At 53.2% G+C, this 13,118-nt stretch overlaps 2 protein-coding genes across 5 annotated transcripts in view; both read left to right on the top strand.

Moving 5' to 3' along the window:
• TTYH2 (tweety family member 2) overlaps positions 1-4,644 on the top strand; it is a 35,224-nt gene extending 30,580 nt beyond the window's left edge. Inside the window, exon 14 of the mRNA XM_040244350.1 lies at positions 2,873-4,644. Coding sequence (XP_040100284.1) covers positions 2,873-2,953 — 81 coding nt within the window. The 3' untranslated portion in view covers positions 2,954-4,644. The remainder of the gene's footprint in view (positions 1-2,872) is intronic.
• A 4,619-nt stretch (positions 4,645-9,263) lies between these two features.
• Positions 9,264-13,118, top strand: part of DNAI2 (dynein axonemal intermediate chain 2) — a 31,972-nt gene continuing 28,117 nt past the window's right edge. For all 4 annotated transcript variants that reach the window (XM_040244346.1, XM_040244348.1, XM_040244347.1 and 1 more), the window contains exon 1: positions 9,264-9,408. The gene's annotated coding sequence lies outside the window, so the exon portion shown is untranslated. The remainder of the gene's footprint in view (positions 9,409-13,118) is intronic.

The raw sequence follows: 13,118 nt of genomic DNA on the forward strand, positions 1-13,118 counted from the left end.
CTGATGCCGCATGGTGCGGCCAAAAAAGAAAAAACAGAAAGCAAACAAAAATCAGCCTGGCACTTATAAGAAAGAAGGAGGTCATTCTTGAGCCAGGTGTCAGTCCGGGAAGGAGCCGTCGCCTTCACTGGGCTGGGCAAGGCGTTTCACCCGCCCCATCCTGGTAGTTTGGAAGAAGCCATTCAGGTGGCGATCCTGGAGCCCTGGCTCCCCAAGGACACGAGACCCATGACGTAGACTTGGCTTTGAGAACCAGCTCAGGGCGTCCAGCGAGTGCTCTTAGTGAAAAGCACAGCGCTGGACCTGGGAAAGAGAGCCGGGGATCCAGCCCTCTTCAGGAAGTGATAATCCCCAGAGGGGAGACTCAGAAAGCTGCTGTAATAAGTGCCGTACGGTGCGATGGGCCCTAGAGGGAGGAGCTGTTCTTCGGGGCCTGAGGAGGCGACCTTTCCGCCTTACCGTGGAGCACTGGGTCTCCCCAAGGGGCACTCGAGTTTGTTCCCCTAGAGAATGTTTGGCCATGTCTCAAGGCATCTTTGGGCTTTCCCCCATGGCTTAGGTGGCAAAGATCCCACCTGCCAAGGCAGGAGACATCAGAGACACAGGTTCGATCCCTGTTCAATCCCTGGGTCGGGAAGATCCCCTGGAGAAGGAAATGGCTACCCACTCCAGTATTCTTGCCTGGAGAATTCCATGGACAGAGAAGCCTGGCAGGTTATAGTCTATGGGGTCCCAAAGATTCAGACACGACTGAGCGACTGACACTTTCACTTTACACTTAAAGGCATCTTTGGTTGTCACACCTGGCGGGGGCTGTTGGCTGCTCCCAGCCTCTAGCGGGTGGAGGCCAGGGGCGCTGCTGGGCACAGGCCAGCCCCCCGCACGCAGGACGATCGGCCCCAAGTGTCCGCAGTGTCCTGCTCAAGCCGAGCCTCCGGCTCTCCTTGCCCGGCGTCGCCTTGCTGCTGTTTTGCCCAGAGCGCCTCCCCGCTGTCCTTTAGAGACCGTGCTCAACCTGGGCCTTGCTCTGGCTCCTGGGGGCCCCAGGCAGGGACAGTGGCCCGTCCAGGCCTACTTCCAGAGTTGGCACCTTTAAATCCCAAGCTGGCTTCTCTGTAAACCAGAAGCAGCCTCTCGGCTCCTGCTTCTTCCCGCCAGCTGCAGTGGCCCCAGGAATTCAGATTGATTTTCATATTAATCTCAGTACAACATAATCAGGAGAAATCCGATGCCGTGACACATGAATTACTCAAGGCCCTGGAATGCCAACTGTAAATGAATTTCGGATTGCCTTCTGTTTTGAGAGATCCATGCCACTCTCCCTGCCTTCAGCAGAGATAATCAGAAAACTGACCTTATTTGCCAGGCTCAAGGGCAGAATAAACCTTCCCCCAGGAAAGACTGAAGGCAAAAGAAGAAGAGGCAGAGGATGAGATGGTTAGACAGCATCACCAACTCAATGGAGATGAATTTGAGCAAAGTTCAGGAGATGGTGAAGTCTAGGGATCCTGGTGTGCTGCAGTCCATAGGGTCAAAAAGAGCGGGACAGGACTTAACAACTGAAGAACAGCTAAAAGTGCCTCTAGGTGTCCCTGGGAGAGCAGAATTGAGACTCAATCAATGTTAAGGGGTTAAGGAGTCTTGGGCCCCCACCCCCCGCCCAGCTGGAAGCCTTTGTCCAGCTCTGGTGTGAGTGGTTCAGACCTGAACCCCTGGGGCCAGAGGACAGTCAGGGTCCTGTGGATCATTGCTCCTCAGAGTCCGCAGACCAGCAGCACCTGGAACTTGTCAGACATGCAGACTCTCAGGTCGTGCGTTTGATGGGACACGCGGTAACATAAGAAGCCACATCCTTGGCTGTAGCTGGCTAACATCTGCTACGAACACGCAAACTTTGTTTCTCTGACTTAGCTGCACTGGAAATAACTTATTATAAAAATATTAGGTGGCACTTTTAGAAAGCTTATTCATTCATTCACTTACGGCCACGCTGGGCCTGTGCTGCTGGGTGCAGACTTTCCTCTAGTTGCAGCGGCGGGCGGGGGGTTGGGGGGGCTACTCTCCGTTGTGGTGTGTGGGCCTCTCATTGCGGTAGCTTCTCTTACTGTGGAGTACCGTCCCTAGGGCGCACAGGCTTGGTTGTTCCGTGGCATGTGGGATCTTCCCAGACCAGGGATCAAACCCCTGTTCCCTGCATTGGCTGGTGGATTCTTAATCACCAGACCCCCAGGGAAGTCCCAAAAGGCTTTATTTTATGTGTATTTTATCTCATTAAAAAACTACTGGTGGGTACGGCCTGGGCATCCGGATGTTTTTAGACCCCTCCCCAACTCCACCCCTGCAGTGTCTCTAACGCACAGCCAGGTTTGAGAAGCCCTGGGTTAAGGATCTTCCGGCTTTATATTAATCCATCCTTTTGATGTAAGAGATGAGTCCTCTTAGGTCCATTGTGCAGATGGGGAGACTGAGGCTGGAGCAATTGGAGAACCTCCTCCAAGGTCATAGGATGAGTAAGGTGCACGGCTGGGATTTGAACCTGGAGTCAGTGGGCCTGTGCCGTCAGCCTGCTCGCTCAGCGGGCTCCTTAGCGCACAGGTGCATTAGAGAGGCTGGTCGGATGTGCATCTTGAGTTTGGGAAGCAGATGTCCTGATGGCCCCAGGGTCGGAAGCATCAGCAGACATGAAGCCTGCCCAGGCCACCCCTACTGTCCTCCAATAACCCCCACAAGGCCTTGATGTTGAAACTCAGTGCCCAGCTACCGTGGCCAGCCCAGCACCCACAGAAGAGCTGGCGCTTCTGCTGGCACGGTGTCCGGTGTGACGGGCGACATGTGACTCTGTCCTGACTGCCTCCTTCCCTTTCTCCCACAGTACTCGCCCAGCATGCGGGCCACCTACCTGTCCGTGGCAGATGAACACCTGCGGCACTACGGCAATGAGTTTCCAGGCTAACATGCTTTCCGGAGTTCCTGCCTCCTTGCTCCGTTTTGGTTTTTAACTAAGGCAAATGCAAGTGTGTTTCTTTAACAGAAACCAAAGGCATATATAGAGACTGCAGGATCAGAAGGCTCCAGCTGGTGCCAGGGAGTGACTGGAGATTCAAGGAGAGTCAGCCCGGGGTTGGCTGACATTCCTGAGCAGACAAGCCCCATGAGCTGGACCAGCCCTCTTCCTCCGCTGACTCCCTCTCCACACCGGAAATGCCCCCAGGTGCTTGGCCATCCCTAAGCTAGGAGCCTGGCTCAGTTCGCCCCTGACTTCCCACCTCGCCAGGTGGGGAAGGGCAGTGACGAGGGGCTGGGTCAGGCTCGAGGGACCCCTTGCTGGGACTCTGCCTCCTGCAGACACAGCAGGGAGCTCAGGTGACCATTCTCGAGGTCACCTCTCCCCTCCTGGCTGCTCAGATGGGTACCATTTACCCACAGGTAGGCTGATGGGCTGATCAGGAGATCCTTTTTAAGGTGACATCCCTGATGAGACCAGACACTGTCCAACTCAGCCTCCTGGGCCCCAGTGGACTCTTCCCGGGCCATGGAGGGAAGGCCTTGGCAGGTTCTGCCTATGAGGCCAGGAGCTTCAGGGCCTCACAGCCTGGTGGGCTTCCAGGCGGCAGTGGTGGACCTGTCTTCTCTGCAACCTTCTGTCACCTCACCTCCATTCCAGAATCTCCGCTGTGAGTTTGCTCATGGCGGTAAGGGCGGTCTCAGGTATTCACAGACACTTTGAAAAAGCGACTCTCTTTCTTGCCAGTGTTCTAAAGATTCTTGATTATCCAAAGAACTGAAACTCATCCCACAAGCCAGTTTTTACAGCAGATGTGGGGCTGATCCCTCCCACCCGATTTGTCGACCAGAACAGAGGTCAGTGAGACACCCTGTCCCTAGATGCTGGTTGGTGGGGATATGTGTTCATCCCACCTGGACGGACGCATCTTGAGAGAATAAAGTCTCTGGGAGGGAAGTCTGAACGTGAGCAGTCTGGTCCCGGAGACCGGCTGCACGGCCACCTCAGCTCTCCCTACATCTGTCTCCAAGTAGGTCCTAAAGGTTTTAGCAAAATGGTGTCCTGATGCACAGACGGGCATCTTCCCTACCTCTCCCTCCATCCTGTCCCCACCCCCCACCGGTGCCTGTTGGGTGAGGGAGGAGCCTGGGGACCAGGAGGAAGTGATGACCCACCACCCTCTCCGCTGAGGATCCAGCATTAGCATCTTTGGCGCTTCCAACCTCCTGCCGACAAAGAGCACAAGGCCTCCCACACCGAAGCAGGGGCGCGGGGTAGCGTGGCTGTGGACCGGGGCACCGCTTCTGGTCAAAAGGCTGAACAGCAGATTGGTTCTCAGGCCCCAGCCAAGCCTCCCCGACTGCAGGACCACCGGACCGCCGGGACTCTGTCTCCCTCATTCCCCTGTACATACGTGTACTATGACCCCACCTTCGTGAGGCCGTGTCGCGTGCAGACAGGAACTCTGCAACGTCAAGGTGGTGCTTCTTAACTTTCCTTGTTGGCCACTAGAGTTGTTTTTAATGCATGTAAACTAAACTAGAATCCCTTGGGTGGTCCTGGAGGAGCCAAGTGGGCACACCTCTGCTTAATACTGGTGCGCCCTCGCCTGGGGAAGAAATAAACCACTGGTACTAAAATGCACGCTGTGTCCAACTTCCTGGGCTTCGGGAATGATGAAGGTAACTGATGGCACCTGCTGGCTGGGTTATACTCGGGGAGGGGATCAGAGCGGGTTTCGGTGTTGAGGATTTAAAGACAGGGCTGTTGAAAGACAACAGAACAGAAAACTAAATAAAGAGAGACAGGGCCTCACCTCGCTGCTCTTCAGAATCAAAGTCAGGCCTCCTTTCTGCCTGAGTCTCCAAAGCTTCCCTTGGAGGTGATTGCTTTTAGGGTTGCTGATAACAAGTGGCATTTATTGAGTAACCGCCAAAGTGCCAGTAACTGTCCCGAGTCATTTTGTAAATAAAAAAGCCAGAGATGTACAGAGAAACGACTTGGGGCAGTAGGTGCACGTGTAACTCACAGCCCAGGTGGGCCCCTCTGGGCAGTGACACGGGCTTGCGGCGGGGTCACAGGGCGGGCCACCTCTCCCAGCTGGGCGGCAGGTCCTTGCTGCATCCTCTTCCGAAACTTTCCCGCTGCACAGGTTGCCTGCCTGCACCCGGGCTCCCACACACATGGAGCCCTTCAGTCCTTCCTTGTAGTGTCTCGTGTCCGGTGAACACCCAAGCCAGCCTGGGAGGGCACCCCGCCTGAGGCTGTCGTTTATGCTGATTCCTCTGGAGCAGCTGACGGAGTTGTGCACCCTTGTGGAAATAAGGGATGGTGCGGCTGCTTCGGATAACAGTATTCAGTTCAGTCGCTCAGTCATGTCCGACTCTTCGCGACCCCATGAATCGCAGCATGCCAGGCCTCCCTGTCCATCACCAACTCCTGGAGTTTACCCAAACTCATGTCCATCGAGTCGGTGATGCCATCCAGCCATCTCATCCTCTGTTGTCCCCTTCTCCTCCTGCCCCCAATCCCTCCCAGCATCAGAGTCTTTTCCAATGAGTCAACTCTTTGCATGAGGTGGCCAGAGTATTGGAGTTTCAGCTTCAGCATCAGTCCTTCCAAAAAACACCCAGGACTGATCTCCTTTAGGATGGACTGGTTGGATCTCCTTGCAGTCCAAGGGACTCAAGAGTCTTCTCCAACTCCACAGTTCAAAAGTATCAATTCTTCGGTGCTCAGCTTTCTTCACAGTCCAACTCTCACATCCATACCTGACCACTGGATAACAGTATGGAGGTTCTTAAAAAAAATTAAAAATTAATAAATTCTGTTAAATAAATAGAATTGCTGTATGATTCAGCAAATCCACTTCCCAAAAGAACTGAAAGAATGGTCTCAATACCTGTGCCCCCATGTTTATAGCATGGTTAGTTACAATAGGAAAAAGTGGAAGCAACCTTAGATAATAGATGAATAATAGAAGAATGGGTAAGTAAAATGTGCTGTGTCCACAGTGGGATATTACACGGTCTTTAAAAAGGAAGGAAAGCCTGACACCTGCTGCAGCATGAATGAACCTAGAGAACATTCTGCCAAGTAAGTCACAAAAAAAAGGAAAACTGTGATCCCACTTCTGCCGCTGCTCAGTCGCTTCAGTCTCATCTTTCTCTGCGACCTCATGGGCCATAGCCCGCCAGGCTCCTCTGTCCACGGGATCCTCCAGTCAAGACCCTCCAGGCAAGACTACAAGAGTAGGTTGCCATGCCCTCCTCCAGAGGATCTTCCCAACCCAGGGATCGAACCAGCATCTCTTCGTCTCCTGCGTTGGCAGATGGGTTCTTTACCACTAGCACCACCTGGGAAGCCCCATGATTCCACTTCTACAAGGTACTTAAAGTAGTCAAAATCATAGACACAGAAAGTAGGATTGTGCTTGCCAGGAATTCGGGGAGAGGGGAGTAGGGCCTTATTTTGTTTAACGGGAATAGAGTTTTGATTTGCAAAATGAAAAGAGCTCTGGGATAGATGGTGGTGATGGTTGTATAACAGGATGAAGGTTCTTAGCACCACTGAACAGAGCAGTTAAAAATAGTTAAAGTGGTAGATTTTATGTGTACTTTTTCACGATGAAACACTGGATAAAGAGGTTGGCGGGACCACATTGCAGTGGACTGTGGACTGGCCTTGGGGACGGCCAGGGCCAGGGGCTGCTCTCAGCAGAGAACTTCAGTTGCCGGGACTTCACTGGTGGCCCAGTGGCTAAGACTCCCAGCCCCCGATGCAGGGGGCCTGTGTTCGATCCCTGGTCAGGGAACTAGATCCCATATACTGCAACTGAAGATCCCACCTGCCACAAAAAGGATGCGACACACCCAAATAATTAAGAATCTGGATGGTGATTAAAGTCACTGGGTCATTTAACAAAAATACAAAGCGGCCAGATCTACTGTGACTGAGTGGAGATCTGGAAGATGCTGCAGTTTTTTAAAACGGGACCCTTGTGCTTCCTTCTAATTATAGGCTCTTGCTGGCTTCCCAGAGTGACGGAGATGGACCCGCCCATGGGTGCTGCCTGTCTTTCCAGTGAGCGGAGCTGCCCACTGGGGGTTGGCAGCAAGCAGGCTTTCCGAGTGAGAGTGGGTGAGAAGCCTGTAATAAGTCATCGCAGATACGGGAAGAGAGGCTGCAGTTTTCCCCTCAACTTTTCTATTTCTCTCCGCCCACTCCCCCTCACCTCTGTGTGTGCAGGGAGCCTCAGAGTTCCAGAGCTGGGGGAGGGGTGAAGAGTGAATCTGTGATCATAGCCCCAACCAGCCAGTGCCCCAGGGTGGAGCCGACCCACTTCTGGACGCTTTGTGTCTGAGTCGCCTCTGACCACACAAAGCCGGTTCAGCGGGGCTTTCAGACGCTCCTGCGCCCAGCTCCCATCACTCGGAGCGACTCCTCGGCTCAGAGAAACTGGTTTCGGGAGTCCAGGGGGCAGCTGATGGCAGCGGTCACCATGGGCTTGCCTTTTGTTGGTGCCGTTGGGCAAAGCACCATCTCAAGGGGCCACGCAGTAGTGAAACACATTTACGGAGAAGTTGGAGCTCCTGAGGGAGGGATGTTTGCTTTCCTCCTGTCCTTTCACAGAATCCCCAGAACCTGGCCAGGAGCCTACAGTGCCTCTCAGATCCCCACAAACTAGCTCCAGCTGACTTCTGTAAACTCGTCTCTCACTGGCCCCCAGCAGGGACCCCCTCTCCTTCCCCCCTGCAGCTCATAACCATTTGTCAAGGCTCCATTCCACCCCCAAATCCCACTTCTTGTATGACACATGGTCTGCCCAGGTCCCGATCTCCAACAGCCAAGTTAGATCCCCGGCCGTGGGAGGCACAGAGGTGGCCTCCGGAGCAGGCTCTGTGGTCAGCTCCAGCCTGGGCACACTGCCGCGTCAGCTCAGCTGGTCCTCCTAGTTATCCCGAGTTCTGCAGCTGCCCCCTCCCTAGGCCAATGAGGATTGTCGAGTCTGGTGGCTCAGACGGTAAAGAAGCCACCTGCAATGCAGGAGACCCTGGGTCTGGAAGATCACGTGGAGAAGGGAATGGCTACCCACTCCGCTATTCTTGCCTGGAGAATCCCAAGGACAGAGGAGCCTGGGGGGCTACAGTACCTGGAGTCGCAGAGTCGGAGATGACTAAGCAACTAAGCGGGGCTTCTCTGGTGACACACGGTAAAGAATTGGCCTGCAATGCAGAAGACCTGGGTTCCATCCCTGGGACAGGAAGATCCCCTGGAGGAGGGCACAGCAACCCACCCCAATATTCTTGCCTGGACGGACAGAGGAGACTGGCGGGCTACAGTCCATGGGATCCCAAAGAGTCGGACACGACCAAGCAGCTAACACACACACGTGCGTGCGACTAAGCAGGAGTCAGAGAAGGAAGGAAACTTGCTTAACGTCACTCGGTTAGTGAACAGTCAAGTGAGTGAGTGAAAGTCACTCAGTTGTGTCCGCCTCTTTGCGACACCATGGATCGTAGCCCACCAGACTCCTCTGTCCATGGAATTTTCCAGGCAAGAATACAGGAGTGGTTTGCCATTCCCTTCAGGGATCTTCCTGTCACAGGGATGGAATCCAAGTCTCCTGCATTGTAGGCAGATTCTTTACCATCTGAACCATCTGGCTGGGATTCAAACCCATGTTTTCTAGCCCCACATCGGGTTCTTTTAGTTTACATTGTTTCACCTCGTTGTCTTAACTAAGGAGAAATTTCATTTTATTCGTTCATTCATCGGCAACCAAGAGCTAAGCTGTGGAAACACCCAGCCCTTACCTTATAGGAGTCTCCTTCCTGGTCGAGTGGTTCAGACTTGAGCTTACTATTCAATGTGCAGGGGCTGTGGTAACAGAGAGGAAGCTGGGGGTCCTAATTCCCATTTAGCAGACAAGGAAACTGAAGGAAGGGGTGGAATCTATCTTCTGGATCATGAGCAAATCCATAACACAGCCTCACCCAGGACTCAGGACTCCGAGGAGCGCTGAGTAGTACATTTTGCATTTTCTGAGAATCTTGCCAAATGCATATTTGTGGACTTGGATAAGCGCCTTGGCAGAGATCCTACATACGTTTATCGTTACCGGTACTTGACTAATTTAGGAGAGACCGGAGACGTGGCTTAACTGGATGGAAGCGTCACGTGCTCCAGGTTTCCTTCCGCGCCGCGCAGCCTCGCGTCCCGGGCCTGGCCAGGGTTGCTAGGCAACGAGTAAACTCCGTAGCCGTTTGAGAAGCGCTGGAGCCAGCTTCGCGACTCGGGGGCTTCCCCAGCGGCAGCAGGAACCGACCGAGGTTAAGGGGCGGCCGCGCGGAGGATGTCCGCGGCTGAAGAGAAGACTGGGGAGTGAAAGGGAGCCCCAGAGGGTGAGAAACACCTCTAGTGCGAGAAGCTCCTCGTGGGGCGTCCTTCCGGGCTAGCTCTGGATGATGGAACCCGGGGACCAGCGCTCCTAGGGTCCCCCGCCCATCAGTCCTCGCTGCCCTCGATGTTCCCGGAGTCCCAGGACCCAGCAAGTTCCAAACACCCTGCCTCCTGCACCGTTTGCGGCCAGTCCGGTCCTGACGCGATCCGTCTCCTGGTGGGGGGATGGGAGACCTAAAGGGTTTACAGCCCCCGGGATCGAAAATACAGCCTGGGGCTGGGGTGGTGGGCGGCCCGGCCCGGTGAAGAGGAGAGGTAAGAATGGAGGGAAGGGCGTTAGAGTTACTGAGCCCCTCTGCAGGGGTGGTCCTCTGCAGCATTTCACCTATTCCTCAACCCCGGAGGATGCCCTGAGGGTATCTGCTGAAGGTCACAGGCAGGGTTAGTTCCTTCTTCCTGCAACAAGTTCACAGTTAATGTATCTCTTGAACCACCCAAGTGCGTTCTTCTCCCAGCTTTCAGACCCAGTGTTTCCCTCTACATCCTTAGCTTGCTGGACTTTTTCACGTCAGAAGAGAAAGAGTAGGGGAGAGACCTCTAGGGGAGCGTCCTGGCGGATTGGGGTCACATCGCAAGTTCAGCATGTGACCAAGGGAGGAGGGGGCACTCCTGTGCCAGGCACTGGGGATGGAAGTGAATAGAAGACCACAGTCTTCTAATTAGGACCCATTACTCTCATGGACTGTCATTATTAATGAATATTCGTTGTTGTGGTTGTTTAGTCACTAAATTGTGTTTGACTCTTTTGTGACCCCATGGACTGTAGCCTGCCATACTCCTCTGTCCATGAGATTTTCCAGGCAAGAATACTGGAGTTGCCTTTTCCTTCTCCAGGGGATCTTCCTCACCCAGGGGTCAAACCCACGTCCCTTGCATTGGCACGTGGATTCTTTACCACTGAGTCTCTAGGGAAGCCCAATGACTATTAACACCACATCAAAAAAAAAAAAAAAAAGACCATAGTCTTGGCTCAAGGGGACAGTGCTGTAGTGGGCAGAGCAGGGAAGCACCGGCCCACATCACCCCCCTGGGTCTGGGGACCTCCTTCCACCTCTGGCTGTCTTCATCCTCCACCTCTTGAAGCTCATCCCAGGTTGACCCCAGTGTGGAGCAGAGGAAGGAATTCCCAGGGAGATCAGCCACTTTTGAAGGCAAATGAGTGCCTTATGACTGCAAGTTCCAGAAGGTGCATAGACAGAAGAAAGAGGGCTGGAAGTCCCTCTGCCTACAGTCCTTTGTCCAGCACAAAGGCTGGAGCCTACCCCAGGGACAAGACGAAGGAGAGGCCTAGTCACCTTTGTGACACCAGGGAGTCCAGTGGTGGGGGAAGGTGGCCGCCCGTGAAGCTTCTCCACGGACCTTCTCAGCCACCCCCCACCAGTCCCTCATCTCTCTCTCTGAAGCCAAAGGAGGTTCTTTCCAGGAATCACTTCGCTCATTATCATTGCACAAGCCGAGTCTTGGTTTTATGTTTGGTGAAGGTTCTGATCTGACTGCCCCAGGATGTCGGAGGCGGTTGCATATTTGGCATTCAGATCAGCATGTCTCTAATTCCATGTGTCTTGTGTTTGAGATGCTTGTGGGGCTGAGGTTCCCACGGGTGGCATCTCCTCCCCCAAAGTCCCAGAGGGCAGCGAGGCGGCTTCGGCCTCCCCTGGAAGCCCCCTTTGCAGACAGTCTTACTTAGGCGCTGCTTGGTGCAGCCCAGCCTGTGAGACTTGTCTCCCCAGGGCAGAGAGAGACCTCCTGAGACCACCCCCATCCCACCTCTGACCTCACCATTCATCTTCATGCTCCACCAGCTTGTGAGAAAGAGCCCGCTCTGGGTCCTTGAATGAGCTGTCTTCCCATCACCCAGCCAGCCTTTAAATGTCCCCTCTGTCTGCCTCCAGATAGAAAACAATGCCTCTGTTCTCGCTCCTGGCTTGGCCTTGGGAAGCACCAAGAAGGAAAGCAAAGCTGTTAAAAATATGATCTGGGCTAAAGAGGCTATTTTTGACTTCCTAGGCTTTCCTCGTGCTCTTAAGACCCCTTGTGTCCCCTAGGAGCCAGCCGTCTCGTGGCAGTTCTCTCTTAACAGAGGGAGGGATAAGCAGCCTGTAGTTACCAGAGTCTGCAGTCCTTGGGGGCGAGCGTTGGGAGGTGGAGGGGCAGGGGCGCAGGTGCATCCCTGCTGTGGTTCAGCGATGTGCTGGCGGCCAGGGCGATGCTCACTGGATGTGCACCCTTTTCCACGAGGCTCTCTCTTGTCCATGAAAAATAAACCCTTCGGGCAACCTGCTGTCATTTGTGCTTCTGTCCCCATCCTCTGTTCTCCAAGCCATTGCTCCTACCCTTCCTGGGTAGAAAAGTTTCCAAACCACAAGAAAGAGCGAAAAATACTGCTCCCTGCAAGTCTGATGCAGGATGAGCTGCACTGGGGCGGAGAAGTAGGTGGTTGGGAGGGTAGTACCGCCTCCAACAAACAATGCGTGTGGATGCAAAGTGGCCTAGTAGTTAACTCTAACCTTATCGCCCTCACCCCTGTCCCAGCTGCTCCAGGGCCTGAGGCCACCCAGGCACATGCCTCTAGGCTGCTGCAGAACTCTTGGCCCTAAATCTTGGGGGACAGCAGCCTGGACCCACCCGTCTGGTTCCTTGAAGCCCTGGAGTTGGGAGAAGAAGGACAGACACATATCTGGTCTTAATAGTCATCTGGAGTGACCGTACAAATGTCTAAACCTCGTCTCAGACATGTAGATCAGTGTTTACAGGAGCGGGGCTGGGCATCTCTATGTTTTGAAGGGACAGTCCAGATTTGAGGAATGTTGGCTGTGAGATTAAGAGCCCTCACTTTAAATAGGTGGTTCTCATCCTTGGCTGCATGCTGAGAGATTATGATTTAATTAGTCTGCAGTTCAACCCGAGCATCGTGGGTTTTTTTTCCAGAGCCTTCCAGGTGTTTCTAAGTGTGTAGCCAAGGTTGAGAATTACTACTGTATTTTCTTTTGTTTGTTTTGGCTGTGGGATCTCAGATCAGGGATTGAACCTGCACGCCCTGCTGTGATCCATTTTGAGTCATCGTTTTGTATGGAGTGAGGTATGAACCTGGGGTCATTCTTTTGCCTGTGAATGTACAGCGTCCCCAGCACCATTTGTTTAAAAGACCATCCTCTCCCCATTGTGTTCTTAGCACCTTCACTGAAAATCAATTGACCATAGATATAAAGGTTTATTTCTGAGCTCTCAGTTCCGTTCCATTGATCTAAGTGTTTGTCCTTATGTCAGCATATCACTCTGTCTTGACTATTCAGGTTTTTTTTTTTCAATGTGGACCATTTTTAAAGTCTTTATTGAATGTGTTACACTATTGCTTGTTTTATGTTTTGGGTTTTTGACCTGTGGGATCTTAGCTCCCCAACCAGGTATCAAACCCACACCCCCTGCACTGGAAGGCGAAGTCTTAACCACTGGTCCACCAAGGAAGTCACTTCATGGTTTTAACAAATGTTTTCTGACAAAGTAAGTGAAATCATTGTCAGGTCCAGTGTGTGGCAGGGAATTTAGTTCAACATAATCACCATCAATATTTCTTCCTTGCCTCTGGATAATCATATTAGCTCAGCAAAAACTGTATCATTTGGTGAGTTAGAGCTTTGGAGTCAGGTAGACC

Source organism: Oryx dammah, unplaced genomic scaffold, assembly GCF_014754425.2.
Source record: "Oryx dammah isolate SB20612 unplaced genomic scaffold, SCBI_Odam_1.1 HiC_scaffold_8, whole genome shotgun sequence".
NCBI lineage: Eukaryota > Metazoa > Chordata > Mammalia > Artiodactyla > Bovidae > Oryx > Oryx dammah.